General features: G+C 42.3%; 1 protein-coding gene across 4 annotated transcripts in view; it reads right to left on the bottom strand.

Annotated features, from left to right (window-relative positions):
• spo11 (SPO11 initiator of meiotic double stranded breaks) overlaps positions 1 to 19,780 on the bottom strand; it is a 50,497-nt gene that overhangs the window by 8,589 nt on the left and 22,128 nt on the right. For 3 of the 4 annotated variants that reach the window (XM_048608489.1, XM_048608487.1, XM_048608490.1), the window contains 3 exons: positions 15,551 to 15,650; positions 6,540 to 6,577; positions 366 to 442 (listed from right to left, as the gene is read on the bottom strand). In XM_048608489.1, the coding sequence (XP_048464446.1) occupies positions 366 to 442; positions 6,540 to 6,577; positions 15,551 to 15,650 (215 nt within the window). Of the gene's footprint in view, positions 1 to 365; positions 443 to 6,539; positions 6,578 to 15,533; positions 15,651 to 19,780 lie in introns of all 4 variants that reach the window. The other variant, XM_048608488.1, reaches the window with a different exon arrangement.

Below are 19,780 nucleotides of genomic sequence, written 5' to 3'. Positions count from 1 at the left end.
CTCCATTAATTGCACCATGTAAGAAAGATGCATGTTTTATCTGGTGACAGTATTCGGCTTGCTAATGCTGATGTTAATAAATAACATTAATGTAATTGCCACATAACTTTGTTGCTGCTGAAGTGAAGAACTCAGTTTTTGTTTTTTGTAAAAATAACTACATCATACCATTCCACAAAGATTCTGACAAATCAACATCCAGGAGTAAGATCATTATTCTAACAGAGATGAGGCTAAGTTTCTCTTGAAAAGGAAATAACACATTACTAAAAAAGCTCTAAAAACCAAATACCTGTATCATCTTAATAAGAATACCGGATACTGCACTAAAACAAATAGATCTGCATTTTAATCCCACTACTAACCTTTGAATATCAGATGGAAGTAGACCCAACCAACTGATAATGGGAACAGTCAGACTATGAGCATCGAAGGACATAGACTGATGTGGAAATAAAAGATAATAGCGTTAACATTTCTGTAACAAACATTTGTCTGAAGATAAAAGCAAAATACTACAATGCTGGAAACCTGAAATAAAAACTAAGTGCTGGAGAAACTCAGCAAATCAAGCAGCTTCTGCAGAGAAAGAAACTGAGTTAATGTTTTGAGTCTAATATTACACTTCTTTGGAACTGAAAGGAGTTTGAAAATGGTGGGGTTTCAAGGACAGGAAGTGAAACAGATTGTGAGGGTGTCCAGACCAAAAAATAATGATTGTAAAGGAGTGACAGTTATATAAAATAAGAGAAAATTTTAGCTGTGAGGAGAAAAAAATGAGTCTGCTCTGTTCAGAGCAAATCCAACAAGACACAAATAAAGTCCAGCTTGTGGGGGGAGGGGGGTGGAGAAGATGTAAGAAAAATGGAGTTCAAAGGTCATTTGCTGAAGTTGTGGAACTCAATATTGTGTCCTAGAAGCTGTAAAGTGCCTAAGTGAAAAGTGATTCAGAGATAGTGGGAACTGCCGATGCTGGAGAATCTGAGATAACTAGGTGTAGAGCTGGATGAACACAGCAGGCCAAGCAGCATCAGAGGAGCAGGAAAGCTTTTTTCTGAAGAAGGGTCCAGACCCGAAACGTCAGCTTTCCTGCTTGGTCTGCTGTGTTCATCCAGCTCTACACCTTGTTATCTAAGTGAAAAATGAGTTGTTGTTCCTCTAGATTGTGTTGAGCTTCATTGGAACACAGTAGCAGGCCAAGAACAGAAATATTAGAGACAAAGTAGTTTATTGAGGTGGTAAACAACTGGAAAGTCATGGTCATTCCTACAGACAGAGTGGAGATTTTCCGCAAAGTGGTCACCCAATCTGTATTTGGTCTCACCATTGTAAAAGAGACTGGGAGCAGCAAATACAGAAGCAAAGACAGAAATTGCTGGAAAAGCTCAGCAAATCTGGCAGCATCTGTGGAGAGAAATAGAGTTAACATTTCCGGTCAAGTGACCCTTCCTCAGAACTGCATAAGACCACACTGAAAGTAGGACAAATAAAACACTGCTTCACCTGGATGATGTGTTTCAGGCCTTGGAGTTGGTAGGAGGTGTAGTGGCCATCTTCTACAACTGCATGAGATGGTGCCATAATACAGTGAGGAAGTGTTCAGAGCAATGGAATAGCGGACGACGTTATCAGAGAGGGAAGGGTTCCTGCAGAATGCTGACAGTAGAGGAGAGGGGAAAATGTGTGGTCGGTTATGGTATCTTGCAGGTGGCAGAAATGATAGAAAGTGACTCTTTGAACGTGTGGTGGAATGGAGAGGTGGAAAGTGAGGACATGGGAAACGCTGTTGTTGTTTGGCAAGGGAAGGGAAGGGAAGGGGTGAAAGCAGAACTAAGAGATGGGTCAGATACAGTTGAGGATCCTATCAACCATGGTGGAAGGTGGCATCATCAGGACAGATGTGGAGGAGATGGAGAAATTGAGAAAATGGAATGAAATCCTTGCAGGAAACAGGATCTGGGAAGTGTAGTTGACATAAATGGGAGTCAGTGAGTTTGTAGTAGATATTGGTGGATAGCCCATACCCAGAAATGGAAACAGTGTAGTCAAGGAAGGGAAGGGAAGAGTCAGAAATGGACCAGGTGAAAATAGCAGAAGAATGGACATTGGAATTAAACATGAATTTTTCCAAGACAAGAACAGAAATTGCTGGATAAGCTGAGCAGGTCTGGCAGCATCTGTGGAGAGAAATCAGAGTTAACGTTTTGGGTCAAGTGGCCCTTCCTCAGAACTTCTTTTGACTCTTCTTTGTCAGATATCCAATCCACTACAGTGGTGTCATCAGCGAACTTGTAGATGGCGTTCGTTCAGAATTTGGCAACACAGTCATTGGTATACAAGGAATACAGTAGGGAACTGAGGACGCATACTTGGGGGGGCTCCAGTGTTGAGTGTTATTGTGGAGGAGGTGCGGTTACCTATCTTCACTGATTGCGATCTATGGGTCAGAAAGCTGTGGATCCAGTTGCAGAAAGACGAGCCGAGACCAAGGTCAGAGTTTTGAGATCAGTCTGGAAGGGATAATGGTGTTGAAGGCAGAGCTGTAGTCTGATGTAGGTGTCCTTGTTGTCCAGATGTTCCAGGCATGAGTTCAGGGCTAGGGATAAGGCATGCACTGTAGACATGTTACATCAGTAAGTAAATTGAAGGGGAGCGAGGCAGGCTGGCAAACTGGAGTTGATGTGGGCCATGACCAGCCTCTCGAAGCACTTCTGAGTCCAGTAGGACTCCTCTTCAGAACAAAAAGCAGCTTGTCTTGAGAATATGCACAAGAGTACACACTTTTTTTTAAACCAAGTGGACATAAAAGCAAATAAATAAAGGAAATAACACATTTTGGAAAAACAAGAAAGTAAATAAAAATCTATAAAAGTATGGTTTCTAATGTAATGGAGGTGAAGAGAGTTCTTGAGGTATAAATAATGAAATTACAAAGCGAAAACTACAGGAAAAAATGGTCATAAAAACATGTGGACACCATACATTTATTTAAAAATAAAACCCCAAAGAACTGCAGATGCTGGAAATCAGAGACAAAATCAGAAATTGCTAGAAAAACTCAGCAGGTCTGGCAGCATCTGTGAAAAGAAAGCAGAGTTAACGTTTAGGTCCGGGGACCCAAAATGTTCTGAAGAAGTGTCACTGGACCCAAAACATTAATTCTGCTTTCTCTCCACAGATGCTATAAGACCTGCTGGGTTTTTCCAGCAATTTAGAATTTTGGTTCATACTTTTATACTTACAGAAACTGAATCCAAAGCTGTGGAAGTGATATTGATTTTCAATGGGATTGGGTGAATGTAAGTGGGAATATTATACCAGGATGTGTGCTTTGAAGAGATGCTTGAAAAACTGAGAATTTTCTACGGCAATGGAGAACATTAAGGAAATATCAAGACGGCTTTTCGAAACATAGTTTTGAGAAGGTGAATATTGAAAAAAATGTTTTTAATATCTTCAGAATGAATAGGAGTTATTGAAAAAAGAATGGATAAGGAAGTTAGAGCTGCTTACCTATAGATCACTGTTGTAATCTGGAATGTTTTCCCTCAAGTGGTGTATCAAGACAAAGGAAATGAACCGTACTGTCCCCTTTGAAAGCTGACAGGGGAGCACCACATGCACAAGTCCCAATGCCATTGACCAGCACAAGAAATGGAGTGTCCTGTGATCAAGAAGCATGCGGTCTGAAGTCAAGAATGCAATTACGCTGATGGCAGATTCAGACAGCATGGAATCTCAAGGAATTGTGTTTGATTCAGCTCATTAAGGTCATGAACACAACAGGAGGACCCTCACAAGTGCAGGAAAGTTACATCGGATTTGAAAGTAAAGGAAGTTCTGCATTTACTCAATTGGAAAAATCATGGGAAATGGCCTGAATTTGTACCGGAGTAGGCTGGAGGTAGGGGTGAAGTCTTTGAATGCACAGAATCTGGGCAAAAATCTGCCATCAATGGGCCATCGTCAGTCTGTTCAGCTAAGCTTCACTCATCTGTCATTCAAGAAAAAGTCTGCTACTGGACATACACATGCGCAGCCCATTCAGGAACAACAGCAGTTGCCTCTGAAAAGGTAGCTTCAAACGGTACTCGGGGATCCATATACAAAGTCTCAGCTCAGTGATAATGAGAGCCAGCACTACACCAGGACATTCACTGACCAAGTCATGGTCCTGATAAAATGCTATGAAGAAAGGTTCCCGGGAATTAGGCTACAGCCAAAGACTTAGTGGTTAGCGCCAAAGAGAAGAATCAGGCAATAGCCAGAACATCTACACCGCAATAGTCTGCCCTGCTAGAAACGTGAAACAACTGTACAGGAGAAGAATTTGGATTTCCTGTGAGCAAGCGACTAACCTCCTTTGTGAATGATGGCCTAGTCCCTAGGTCAACTGTCATGCTGTGCCTGTTACACTGAAAGGTCAGAAGTCACACAACACCAGATTATAGTCCAACAGCTTTATCTGAAATCACAAGCTTTCGGAGTGCAGCCCCTTCGTCAGCTGAAGTGACTTCACCTTAAGGGGCAGTGTTCCAAAAGTTTGTGATTTCAAATAAGCCTGTTGGACTATAACCTGGTGTCATGTGACTTCTAACCGTATACACTCCGGTCCAACACCGGCACCTCCACATCACGTTACATTGAAAGTCAATGTGGTCGCTGACTTCTTCAAGGTTCTGCTGCTGACCTTTATGGGATATCCCAGTCAGGTATCCATACTGTTGAAATGCCGTCCTACAGAGAGCTGACTTTATCAACTTCTAAACAGATGTAGCCTCACAAATGCAGAGGGCTACTGGGTTAATTTCCAAAGTTAAATTCCACCAAACTTAGAGTGTTATGGACTGGACACATCAAGGCACCAACAGAAAACTCAGTCAGCTTCGTGAACAGGGAGGTGTACCATTCAATAAGTGTGCATAAGGTTTGCATCCTCAGGAACAATTTACTGCACAGCTGTGAATGCTTTCCAGGAAGTTTCCAAGATAATTCTATATTCTTCAAGTCAAGACTACCTCAGCTATTTTACCCCATGCTTTCACTACATGGATGGACTCCGGTCATTAAGATCTACCAGCTGTAAAGGTAGCTTCAAACTCTACTTTGGGATCCACAAAGCCTCAGCTCAGTGATAACAAGAGCCAACACTACACCAGGACTTTCCCTAACCAGGTCATGGCCCTAATAAAATGTAAATTCCAATGGCTTGTCTGCTCTGGTGGAGATCTTGAATACTCATCCACTAAACTGTTCTGCAGGCCCAATGTGGGCTAACTGCTGCAGCCAAGGACCAGTTCTTGAAGAGAAAGAGGATGAGGGAGGCCCCACATTTTTGGAAGAGGAAGAATAAGGCAAAATAGGATGGGGAGGAAAAGAAAGGCAGTGGATAAAAAGGGCAAGGGGAATCCAGGCCAAGGAGGCTGAAACATAGGTGGGGAATACAGTCTTGCTGCAAGGCATGCCAGGAAATGTGACAAGGAGTTCATGCAGGATGAGATTGTTGCAAGGGACCACCTGATTCAATAGTAATTCAGCTGAGAGATCCCGGAGTAAATGGTGACTGAACACATCATTGGTACAGGATGAAAGTTTAGCCATTACAGAATGGAAATCAAGCCAATATCATTCCCAACACATCTGGACATTTAGAAGGTCTACCTACTGCAGTCTCCACAGCTTTGGTGAGAATTTGATGACATCTGTGTAGAAAGTAACTAACAGTTAAATGTTTATAATGTATAAAGCATGCCTAAATTACATAAATCAACTTTATTATTTTAAAATTCTCATCTATCCAAATGTTCTAGGCACCACAATCCAATCAGCCTTCTAACAGATACAGTGCCCTGTAAATACAGGCACTCCCATGTGGTGTTCCCCTTGCTGCTTAGCAGACAGAGGCAGCCTGTTCATGTTTACACCTGTGGGGACCAGGGCAGCCGGCCTTGCTGTCCAGGGACTCTTTGGGACCTGTCCTGTGACTGCACTGCTGTATCTCTACACAGGAAGTTACCATTATTAGTCCCATTCACAGATACTACCCCTGACAGAGGCGTCGAAGAAGCCAAGGAAGGTAACAAAGTATTTCCGTTCAGGTATGAAATCCTATGAAACCAATTCAGTGATGTTTCTGAATATCTTTCTCCATAAGTAAACAAATTGGGCACAAAGAAAATTTGATGCTCTCTGTACATAATGTAAAGAGAAATGTTTGTATGTTCTGATTGTGGGAAAAAAAATCATTAGTACGTCTGGAAATGTGCAGAGACACACAACCGAATCAGAAGCTCATTATCATAACATTCAAGGATATGGGACAAGTGCAAAAAATTGGGATGAGTGCACTTTCAGTGGTAGTTATGTCAGTGAAGACTCAATGGGCCGAAGGGTCTTTTCTGCACTGTATGAATTTAAATTGGAACAAGTCACAAATTCCACTTTGCAGATAACACCATCAGTGCTGATGAATACTTTACTCAGTATTGTATCATGACATTCTAATAATTCAATGGATAGACTTCAAATAACATACTCACCCTCGAACCATACTTGTAGATACACATGATTTCAATGCCTGAATACAACCAAAGCAGGAATAAAACATATTATTCAGCAGGGTAGGTGACATCTGGTGAAGAGAAAACACATCAGAATGGACGAAAGGTCACAGATCTGAAACAGTTTATGGACATGAAGGCGTGCAGTTCAGCCGACTGCGTAGAGCTGGCAAGGGACCTGTGGTGCCTCCACTGGAGGAGACCAGCCAAATTATGAACCAATCAAGTAATTAACAGGCCACTGGCAGGTTTTCCCCAAGATTAGGACCACAGGGATGGGAAGTACTGTCTACAGAGAGCTGGTGATAAATCAGAGATTAGCAGCTCTTTTGTTCAGCAATGGCACCAAAGGTGATGACAGCTGTTGGAACAATATCCATTGGAAGCCTAGGATCATGGAGAGACGGAGACTGACACAAATGTTAGCAGGAGGGTTTTGATGGGTAGAGGGTGTAGAGAAGGGGTGGAGGGGGTTGGCAGGAAGGACAGGTGGTTTGATCTCAAAGACCCTGCTCCTGCCTTTGATAATTGGGTAACGTCCAGAGGCCACAAGCAGTATGCCCATGGGCCATCCCCTCGAAACACTTAAACGGGGTGGAGGCAGGAAGATGGCTGGGTCCACATCTGCAACCATTCCAACCTTCCTGACTCCAAACTTGCTATGGGGGAAAAGTATAAAATACAGCCTGCTAACTCTCCTTTCCTCATCACAGACTCTGAGTATTTCAAAAATAGCTGTTTCTGTTTAGATTTTCAACATTCATAGCACCTGTACTTCATTTTTCTAGTTATGAAATATATGCTCAAAGGCCACATTGATTTGTGCATGTATGTCAGACCACAATTTCTTTTGCCCCTAGGTGCCAAGCGGGTTGTGGGGATACTGGCATATACCAGTGGCAGTTTCTGCTGCTTAAACATTCCCTGCTCCGTCAAGGGGGGAGACATTTGATGGCCTGGCATGTATGGACTAATTGAAGACTTTATGTTGCCACAACTGCAGGCATTTAAGGGCCTCCTCCCACCATCACTCAAATTATAGCCACAGTATCAGATTGCCACAATTTACTAGGTTGATTGGTGGTAGGACACTTTTTTTTTGACAATCAACAGTAGTTTCATGGTCATCATTAGACTATTAATTCCAGGTTTTTGTTGAATTCAAACTCCCCATCTGCCATGGCAGGATTTGAACCTGGAACATTAACTGAGCTTCTGGATTAATATTATTCTGTTCATATTACTAGACCATTGCCTCCTCCAAATTGCTGCAACTTTTTGGCAACATCACTAAATAAGTGAGGGGCCACTGAAACAACTGACACCCAGAATTTTGTTAGCAGTGCACTAAAAATAATGTTACGAAGATGTTACTTGTTTTAGGGAGGTATGATTAGCAAGTTTGCAGATGACACTAAAATTGGAGGTGTAGTGGACAGCAAAGGTTACCTCAAAGTGCAACAGGATCTTGATCCGATGGGCCAGTGGACTGAGAAGTGGCAGATGGAGTTTAATTTAGATAAATGAGAGGTGTTGCATTTGGAAGGGCAAATCAGGGCAGGACTGAAACACTTAATGGTAAGGTTTTAGGAACTGTTGCTGAACAAAGAGACCTTGGAGTGCAGGTTCATTGATCCTTGAAAGTGGAGCTACAGGTAGACAGGATAGTGAAGAAGGTGTCTGGTATGTTTGCCTTTATTGGTCAGTGGATTGAGTACAGGAGTTGGGAGATCATGTTGCGGCTGTACAGGACATTGGTTCAGCCACTTTTGGTGTATCGCGTGCAATTCTGGTCTCCCTCCCTTAGAAGGATGTTGTGAAACTAGAAAGGGTTCAGGAAAAATTTACAAGCCATGTTGCCAGGGTTGGATGATTTGAGATGCAGGGAATAGACTGGAGCTATTTTCCCTAGAGAGTCAGAGGCCAAGGGGTGACCTTATAGAGGTTTATAAAATTATGAGGGGCACGGATAGGGTAAATTGGCAAGGTCTTTTCCCTGCTGTGGGGGAGTCCAAAACTAGAGGGCATAGGTTTAAGGAGAGAGGGGAAAGATATGAAAGGGACCTAAGGGGCAACTTTTTCAAGCAGAGGGTGATGCATACATGGAATGAGCTGCCAGAGGAAGTGGTGAAGGCTGCTATGATTACAACATTTAAAAAGCATCTGGATGGGTATATGAACAGGAAGAGTTTAAGGGGATATGAACCAAATGCTGGGAAATGGGATTAGATTTATATAGGATATCTGGTTGGCATGGACGAATGGACCAAATGGTCTGTTTCTATGTTGTATATTTCTATGACTATGTTAGTTCAAATATTAACTTATAATACCATCAGCTGGACATATAAATCTACCTTAAACCATTTTGAAAACAACATTTTACAAAGTAAAGAACACTGGCTACTGCAGCAAAAATTATGTGTTCACAGAAGACAAACTGAAGCTGATTGGATTAACCAAGTCTGCAACATTTTTAGACAGAAGTCATGTGACCTGGCTTGCGAGGGCAAAATACATTGTTTTTAAACATAGGCAATCAGAGAGAGCCTGCCACAGGGCAAAAGTCCTTATCCTATTGTTTTTCTCTGAATCCCCTCGCAGTTAAAACATCACTGGGTCTTCTTCACCAAAGGTGTAAGGTTCTTAAAGGCGAGGTCTGAATCTACACCACTGTCTTCAGAAAAAAGGGATTCAATACGCCATAATTGATCCATGAAGATACTCATTGCCGAACAGGACTGACTGCAGAGCAGGATTTTGGAAGATCTGTGAATAAGTATTTTTCTCTGATTTTAACTGTTACTTTGCCAAAATACTTCAAAGTAATACTCAGTAGAATTTTCTATTTTTAACCCAGGTTTAACTAGGAACGAAATTAAGGAACAGGTCCTCGAGGGTCATAATCTCCGGATTACTGCCCGAGCCACGTGCAAATTGGCTTAGGGATAAGAAAATTAGGGAAGTAAACACGTGGCTAAGGGAGTGGTGTGGGAAAGAGGGGTTCCATTTCATGGGGCATTGGCATCAGTTTTGGAACCGGAGGGATCTGTACCGATGGGATGGTCTCCACCTGAACCGATCTGGAACCAGTGTTCTTGCGAAAAGGATAAATAGGGTGGTCACTAGGACTTTAAACTAGTGAGCTGGGGGGAAGAGAAAGGGAAAACGACAGCGAGTATGATGGTAAATAAAAAGGTAAGCAGCAGGTTAGCATGTGTGCAGGAGGGTTTAAGTTCAAGGCAGACTATGAAAGAAGCGAAAAGGAAGGATAACTCAGGAGATATTATTAGAGATGTTGGAAATCATGAGGGTAAGAAAGCTAGCATAAAGGCACTTTACCTGAATGCTCGTAGCATTCGTAACAAGGTTGATGAGTTAATGGCACAAATCATCACGAATGAATATGATTTGGTAGCCATTACGGAGACATGGTTACAGGATGGTCACGACTGGGAGTTAAATATCCAAGGATACCAGACTATTCGGAAGGACAGACAAGAAGGTAAGGGAGGTGGTGTAGCTCTGATATTCAAGGACGCCATCAGGGCGGTGCTGGGAGATGATATAGGTTCTATGGAGAATGAGGTTGAATCCATTTGCGTGGAAATTAGAAATTCTAAGAGGAAAAAGTCACTGATAGGCGTAGTCTATAGGCCACCAAATAATAACATCACATTGGGGCGGGCAATAAACAAAGAAATAACTAATGCCTGTAAAAATGGTACGGCAATTATCATGGGGGATTTTAACCTACATGTAGATTGGTCGAACCAGCTCAGTCAGGGTAGCCTTGAGGAGGAGTTTGTTGAGTGTATCCGTGATAGTTTTCTTGAACAGTATGTAATGGAACCAACGTGGGAGCAAGCTATCCTAGATCTGGTCCTGTGTAATGAGACAGGAATAATTAATGACCTCATAGCTGGGATCCTCTTGGAAGGAGTGATCACAGTATGGTTGAATTTAGAATACAGATGGAGAGTGTGAAGATAAAATCCAATACCAGGGTCCTGTGCTTGAACAAGGGGAACTACAACAGAATGAGGGAGGACTTGGCTAAAGTAAACTGGAAACAAAGATTTTATGGTGGGACAGTTGACGAGCAGTGGAGGACTTTCAAAGCAATCTTTCAAAGTGCTCAGCAAAAGTATGTTCCAATGAAAAGGAAGGACTGTAAGAAAAGGGGTAATCTGCCATGGGTGTCTAAAGAAATAAGGGAGGCTATCAAATTGAAAGAGAAGGCATACAAAGTGGCCAAAAACAGCATGAAACTAGAAGATTGGGAAAACTTTAAAGGTCAACAGAAAGCCACAAAAAGAGCTATAAGGAAAAGTAAGATAGAACATGAGAAAAAACTAGCACAGAATATAAAGACAGATAGGAAAAGTTTCTATAAATATATAAAATGAAAAAGAGTGGCTAAAGTAAACGTTGGCCCTTTAGAGCATGAGAAGGGGAATTTAGTTACGGGATATGATGAAATGGCCGAGGCATTGAACAGGTATTTTGTATCGGTCTTCACAGTGGAGGACACTAATAACATGCCAGTAATTGACAAAGAGACGAAGGTAGGTGAGGACCTGGAAACAATCATAATTACAGAAGAGGTAGTGTTGGACAAGCTAATGGAGCTAAGGATTGATAAGTCTCCTGGCCCTGACGGAATGCATCCCAGGGTACTAAAAGAGATGGCAGGAGAAATAGCAGGTGCACTGGCGGTAATTTTCCAAAATTCGCTGGACTCTGGGGCAGTCCCAGCAGATTGGAAAACAGCAAATGTGATGCCACTGTTTAAAAAGGGAAGTAGACAAAAGATGGGGAATTATAGACCGGTTAGCTTAACCTCTGTAGTGGGGAAGATGCTTGAGTCTATTATCAAGGAAGAAATAGCAAGGCATCTTGATAGGAACTATCCCGTTGGGCAGACGCAGCATGGGTTCATGAAGGGCAGGTCATGCTTGACAAATCTTTTGGAATTCTATGAAGACATTACGAGCGAGGTGGACAATGGGGACCCAGTGGATGTGGTGTACCTAGATTTCCAAAAGGCCTTCGACAAGGTGCCGCACAAGAGGCTACTGCATAAGATAAGGATGCATGGCATTAAGGGTAAAGTATTAGCATGGATAGAGGATTGGTTGACTAACAGGAAGCAAAGAGTGGGGATAAATGAGTGCTATTCTAGCTGGCATTCAGTGACTAGTGGTGTGCCTCAGGGATCAATGTTGGGAGCGCAATTATTTACAATTTATATAGATGATTTGGAGTTGGGGACCACGTGTAGGGTGTCAAAGTTTGCAGATGACACTAAGATGAGTGGCAAAGCAAAGTGTGCAGAGGACTGTGAAACTTTGCAGAGGTACGTAGATACATTGAGTGAGTGGACAAAGGTCTGGCAGATGGAATACAATGTAAATAAATGTGAAGTCATACATTTTGGTAGGAGTATAGTAAAAAGGATTATTACTTGAATGGTAAAAAGTTGCAGCATGCTGCTAATGCAGAGGGACCTGGGTGTCCTTGTGCATGAATCACAGAAGGTAGATCTGCAGGTACAACAAGTGATTAGGAAGGCAAATGGAATTTTGTCCTTCATTGCTAAAGGGATTGAAATTAAAAGCAGAGAGGTTATGTTGCAGCTGTACAAGGTGCTGGTGAGGCCACACCTGCAGTACTGTGTGCAGTTTTGGTCTCCTTACTTGAGAAAGGATGTACTGGCACTGGAGGGGGTGCAAAGGAGGTTCACTAGGTTGATTCTGGAGTTGAGGGGGTTGGCTTATGAGGAGAGACTGAGTAGATTGGGATTATATTCATTGGAATTCAGAAGATTGAGGGGGGATCTTATAGAAACATATAAAATTATGAAGGGAATAGATAAGATAGAAGTAGAGAGGATGTTTCCACTGGCAGGTGAAGCTAGGACAAGAGGGCATAGCCTCAAGATTAGAGGGAGCAGATTTAGGACTGAACTGAGAATGAATTTCTTCACCCAGAGGGTTGTTAATCTATGAAATTCCTTGCCCAGTGAAGTAGTTGATGCTACTTCAGTAAATGTTTCTAAAAAAAAGGTAGATTTTTTTTGAACAATAAAGGAATTAAGGGATACGGTGAGAACGCGGGTAAGTGGATCTGAGTCCACGAAAGGATCAGCCATGATCTTATTGAATGGCGGAGCAGGCTCGAAGGGCCAGACGGCCTACTCCTACTCCTAGTTCTTATGTTCTTATGTTTAGTGGTGGTTTTGTGTGTTAATTTTCAAGAATTGTAGTTGAATGTAAATGCACATTCTAGTAGTTTTGTTAATAGTCTTTGCTGGAGTAAATTCTTTTCGTTATAAATTGGTTCTTTATTTGTTACTTTAAGAAACCTGACTCACTGTTCCCATCCTGAGACATATACAATCTAATAATCAGCAATACCACCCTCCTGTCAAAACCCAAACTTTGTTGCACCTCATGGAATGGGACAATGAAAGGAATCAGTTCACTCCCTCTTAACTAGGTTGTAGCAATTTTAAAAAAAGTGGCAGAAAATGACCCTCAAGCTGGTTAAGGTTTAACACATTACAGAAAGACAACAGCGGAAACACCCCTGTTGACCCTGCAAAGTCCTCCTCACTAACATTTGGGGGCTAGTGCCAAAATTAGGAGAGCTGTCTCACAGACTAGTCAAGCAACAGCCTGACACAGTCATACTCACAGAATCATATCTTACAAACAATGTCCCAGACACCACTATCACCATCCCTGGATATGTCCTGTTCGATCGGCAGGTCAGACCCAGCAGAGGCGGTGGCACAGTGGTATACAGTCTGGAGGGAGTTGCTCTGGGAGTCCTCAACATTGACTCCGGACCCCATGAAGTCTCATGGCTTCAGGTTAAACATGGGCAAGGAAAGCTCCGGCTGATTACTTCCGTCAGCTGAAGAACTGGTACTCCTCCATGTTGAACAACACTTGGAAGGAAGCACTGAGGATGACAAAGGCACAAAATGAATTCTAGGTGTACAATTTTAAATATTCCCATCCTCAATGATGGAAGAGCCCAGCACATCAGTGCAAAAGCAATCTTCAGCCAGAAGTGCCATATGGATGATCCATCTCTGCCTCTTCCAGTAGTCCCCAGCATTACAGATACCAGTCTTCAGCCAATTTGATTCACTCCATGTGATATCAAGAAACAGCTGGAGACACTGGATACTGCAAAGGCTACGAGACCTGACAACATTCCAGCAATAGTACTGAAGACTTGTATTCCAGAACTTGTGGCTCCCCAGCCAAGCTGTTCCAGTACAGTTACAACACCAGTATCTACCCGACAATGTGGAAAATTGTCCAAGTATGTCCCGTACACAAAAAGCAGGACAAATCCAACCCAGCCAATTACCGCCCCATCACTCTACTCTCAATCATCAGTAAAGCACCTGCTCAGTGATGCTCAGTTTGGGTTCCGCTAGGGCCACTCAGCTCCTGACCTCATTTCAGCCTTGGTTCAAGCACAGATAAAAGAGCTGAATTCCAGAAGTGAGATGAGAGAGACAGCCGTTGACATCAAGGCTGCATTTGACCGAATGTGGCATCAAGGAGCCCCAGTAAAACTGGAATCAATGGGTATTAGGGGGCAAACACTCCAGTGGTTGGAGTCACACCTGATATATAGGAAGATGGTGGTGGTTGTTGGAGGTCAATCATCTCTGCTCCAGGACATCTTCACAGGAGTTCCTCAGGGTAGTGTTCTTGGCCCAACCATCTTCAGCTGCTTCATCAATGCCCTTCTTTCCACCATAACGTCAGAAGTGGAGGTGTTCACCGATGACTGCACAATGTTCAGCACCATTCGCGACTCCTCAGATACTGAAGCAGTCCGTGTTCACATGCAACAAGATCTGGACAATATCGAGGCTTGGGCTGACAAGTGGCAAGTGGCATTTGCGTCACACAAATGCCAGGCTATGACCATCACCAATAAGAGAAAATCTAACTACCACCCCTTGACATTCAATGATGTTACCATCACTGAATGCCCCACTATCAAACTGGGGGTTATCATTGACCAGAAACTCAACTGGACTCACCACATAAACACAGTGGCTACAAGAGCAGGTCAGAAGTTAGGAATACTGCGGCGAGTAACTCACCTCCTGACTCCTCAAAGCCTGTCCACTTCCTACAAGGCACAAGTCAGATGTGTGATGGAATACTCCCCACTTGCCTGGATGAGTGCAGCCCCAACAACACTCAAGAAGCTTGATACCATCCAGGACAAAGCAACTCACTTGACTGGCACTACATCTACATCCACAAGCATCCACTCCATCACTGACGCCCAGCAGCAGCAGTGTGTCCTATCTACAAGATGCCCTGCAGAAATTCACCAAAGATCCTAAGAAAGCACCTTCCAAACCCACGACCACTTCCATCTAGAAAGACAAGGGCAGCAAACATATGGGAACACCACTACCTTCAAGATCCCCTTCAAGCCACTTCACCATCCTGAATTGGAAATATATTGCCGTTCCTTCACTATCGCTGGGTTAAAATCATGGAACTCCCCCTGTCATTGCATTGTGGGTCAACCCACAGCAGGTGGACTGCAGCGGTTCAAGAAGGCAGCTCACCACCACCTTCTCAAGGGCAACTAGAGATGGGTAAGAAATGCTGGCCAGCCAGTGATGCCCACGTCCCACAAATCAATAGAGGGAAAAAAACCTTTTCAGGAATTCTTGGTAAGCTTAAGATACAGCATGTAGGCAAAACTCCTTGGGATATACTGTGCCAAAATTTGTGATCAATGCCCTTAGTGAACATTCCCTCTGCCAACAATCTAACCCACAAAGCCTTCCCCTCAGTCCTATACCTGGATACTACTTGGGAAATCCTGGCCCAGCCAATCTGTCATGGCTCAAAATCCTTAGGAGAGCAGGAGAGATAGCTAGAGTAAAGACTTGGAAAAATGTTAAGTCTGGCTTCTTACTCTGAGACTGTAATTACCATGTGGATCAGCATCCATAAGGGCAAAAGCTGGAATGTGTAGAATGTCCCATAGTTTCCGGACCATCAGTCTGGTGCTTAGATCTGGTACTCCTTTTCCCTGAAAATCAGTAGAGATAACAGATGTTGAAAAAACAAAAACATGTAAATACATCTGATTGATGAATTTGGCTAACACTTTGCAAATGAATTTCTTATCGTTATCCTTTCTGATGAATTGATTGTGAAACACTACAGTATCCTTTTTGTTTTCCTTGTTTTCATTAATATAATGGCTCTGAATGCTGAGCAATTAAATCTTGTCCTATTTTCGGTCTTTAGTGTCAGCATGAAGAGACAGTAACTCACATGTAACACAACCCAATAATGAGTTCCCATGCACTTCAGAGAAAAAAAATGCCATTGTGAATTTAACAACTTTGCATTCCAAATCATCACACTACGTCACAGAACTACAGAATTGTTACGGTGCAGAAGAAGGCCATTCAGCCCATCTGAGCATTTTGACTGTGCCAAACTCCTGCCTTTTCCCAAAAAGCCTGTACATTATTAATGTTTAAATGCCCTCAAGTGCTTTGACGGACCCTGCCTCTACCATGATTTGACAGGACATTCCAAACATGGACCACTTATCATGTGAAAGTTTTTTTCCCTCACCTTGCATTTGCTTCTTTTGCAGAACAATTTAAAACCATGCCCTCTGGTTCTTGATCCTTTACAAGTGCAAATAGTTTCTCCTTAAATGCTCTGTTCAAACCGTCATGGTTTTGCGAACTTCTAGCAAACATCCCCTGAGCTTTCTCCTCTGAGGAAAGCAGAACCAATTTCTCTAATTATTCCTCATAACTGAAGTTTCCTATCCCCAGAACCATTCTCATAAACCTCTTCTGCACTTTCACCAATGCATTTAACATTCTTTCTAAAATGGTGCACTCAGAACAGTAAGCGATGCTCCAACTGAGATCCAATCAGTGTTCTATATAGGTACAGCATAATCTCCCTGCTCTTGTACTTTTTGTCCCTGCTAAAAAGCTTGTGTTTTATTAACAGCACTCCACCTGTTCTGCCACCATTAATGACTTTTGCATGTTTACATCCAGGTTTTTATGGCCCTGCACACCCCTTTAGAATAGTACTATTTTATACTGTCTCTCGATGTTCTTTGTATCAAAGTACATCACCTCACACTTCTCCACAATGAATCACAGAATCCCTACACTGTGGAAGCAGGCCATTCAGCCCATTGAATCCACACCGACCCTCCAAAGAGCATCCATCCAAGACCCATCCTATCCCTTTAGCCCTGCATTTCCCATGGCTACCCTCCCCCCACCACCTGCACACCTCTGGACACTATGGGCAATTTAAAATGGCCAAACCATCCAACCTGCACAGCTTCGGACTGTGGGAGGAAATCTGAGCATCTCGATGAAACCCACGCAGACACAGGGAAAATGTGCAAATTCCACACAGACAGTCGCCTGAGGAATCAAACCCAAGACCCTGGCGCTGTGAGACTGCAGTGCTAATCACTGAGCTACTATGCCGTCCCACCACTGGTGGGACCGTGCCATGGCATGAACTTCATCTGTTACCTACTGCCCACTCTACACCCACTCTACAATTTGCCAATGTCTATCTGAAATTCTATAGTGTTCTCCTTTCATTTTATGACTCTTACAAGTGTTGTATCAACTGCCAGCTGTGAAATTGTCCCCTGCATAGATCCAGATCGTTTGTATATAATCAGGAAAAGTGAGAGTCTAGATACTGACCTCTGAGGAACTCCACTACAAACTCTGTCCCACCTGAAAAATATCCTTTAACCATCACTCCCTATTTCCAATTCCACGGCCAATTTTGCATCTACATTGTTACTGCATTATCCCATGAATTACAACTTTCCTCACATGCCTGTTGTGTGGCACTGTATCAAACGCCATTTGGAAATCCATGCACAACCTATCAACAGCCTTGCCCTTACCAACACCCTCTTAACTCTTGAGAAAACTCCAGAAAATTAATTCAATGTGATTTTCCCTTAACAAATCCATGCTGACTCTCCCAAAACAACTCACATTTTATCATGTGACTACTAACTCTATCCCAAATAATTGTTTTTATAAGTTCCCCACCAGCAAAGTTAAAGTAACTGGTCTGTAATTAATGGGCTTATCTTTAAAATCCTTTTTCAAGAAGGGTGTAATGCACTGTCTGGAAAAATCAGAACAAGTCTAACCTTAACGATTATCACTTCATCAGTTTACTTTCAATCATCAGCACTCACCAATTACTTGTTCATTAATGCTTAATTTACATTTCAGCAGAATCACTCAGTTAACACCACATTGTCGCCTTAATCAAATACTTACTAATAAATGAATTCATGAGGCAATGATTGCCCTTACTTTCAAAGCAGCATTTGACCCAGTGTGACACCAAGAAGCCTAAGATTGAAGTCATTACATTTTAGTGACAGGTATTAGGAGGCCACACACTGCTTACATATTAAGAGTATACAAAAAAGAACAAAGAGATCTCGAAGTATAGATCACAATTTCTGAAATAAAGGCTAACAAGGTGATTTCAAAAAGAAACTCAAGTTCTTGGGACAGTATCTTATAGGACCCTGAATGACATGAGTTATGGCAGGAGTCATGGCAGAATCGCACAAGAAGTCTGGCGAGATCTAGCCTGTGTTCAGAGAAACCCACTGCATCTTTTATGTATTCACAAACTGGCAGTGGTGAGTTGCCAATTAGCAGGATTATTGCTTGTTAAAAGCCTTATTAATTGTACAACTTGCCTCATTAATATTGAGCATCTAGTGTACCTGTCTCACTGAATAATCTAGACATCGAGAATTCTCGGCATGAAAGTCAGAGCAGGTAACTAGCAACTTCAGCTTGCTGTTTGCTTGAAATGACCTTCACATTGAAGACAGGCATCAAGATCTTTGGCATACTCTCTGGGCACTGGCTACAGGCACTTGACGTCCACAGGAATTGATACCTTACATGTACCAGCTGTAAGAATTCTCATGGTACATCTCTAATCCATTGCAGATGCTTCTGCACATATGCTGCTGCAAGGAAAATTCAGGAGCATGTCCCTAGTTCATGGACTGGACCAAGCTGCATATCCAGTTTGTTCACTTGAGGGTACCTGGATGCTCACAGCATTCTTGCCCTGCATTGCCTTCTCTTTTTGCAATTTTCCCTCAGCCAGGGATACCAAACTCACAATACTGCTATATGGTTTAGCACAAACAAAAACAAAAATAACAAGGAAATAACAGATGCATGTAAAAAACGGGCACTACAATGGTCTTGGGTGATTTTAATCTGCATACTGAAAGGAAAAATCAGATGGGCAAGGATAACATGGAGGACAAATTTCTAGACTGTATCAGCAATTGCTTCTTAGAGCAATAGGTTATCCTATGTAACAAGATAGTTTAGATCTAGTAACATACAATGAGGTAGTCTGAAAAAGGATCTCTTAGTTAAGGATCCTCTAAGAGTAATGGTCACAACATAACAGAATTTAAAATTCAGTTTGACAGAGTTACTTGGATTACAATCCTAAGTCTTCAAATTAAGTAAGGACAATTACTGTGGTAGGAAGAAAGAGAATCTAAAGCAGGCTAGGAAAATAGGCCAAAAGGAAAGTCATTGGATGAATAATGGCAGATGTTTAAGCAGATATTTTAATATGCTCAGCAAAAAATTATTCTGGTCAAAATAAAGGACAGGGTGAGAAGGATGAACCACATGTGATTAACAAAGATGGTCAAGCAGCATATCCAGTCAAAACTAAGGTATACAAAGTTATAAAACTAGTGATTGGCCAGAGGATTGGGAATTTTTTTTGGGAGAAACAGTAGCGCATGACTAAAAAGCTAATAAAGAATGAGAAATCTAATTATGAAAGTAAGCTAGCTAGAATGATGAAATCAAACATCAAGAACTTCTACAGGCATATAAAAAGAGTAGCAGCTAAAATAAGCGTGGAATCCTTGCAAAATGCAATGGGGAGCTGATAATGGGGAACAGGGAAATGGCAGGGAAATTTTGCATTAGTCTCCATGGTGGAGGACATGCTAAATACTCCAAAGATAACTGATAAGCAAGGTGCTAATGGGAGAAAAAACATTGTAACAGTCTCTATCACATAGGCAGAGTATTTGACAAACTAGGATATTTAAAGGCAGACAAGTCACCAAGACTT

The sequence above is a fragment of the Rhincodon typus genome, chromosome 19, assembly GCF_021869965.1.
Source record: "Rhincodon typus isolate 14 chromosome 19, sRhiTyp1.1, whole genome shotgun sequence".
NCBI classification, from domain to species: Eukaryota; Metazoa; Chordata; class Chondrichthyes; order Orectolobiformes; family Rhincodontidae; genus Rhincodon; species Rhincodon typus.
The sequence above is the reverse complement of the archived record's forward strand: the minus strand, read 5'-3'. Positions and strand labels throughout refer to the sequence as shown.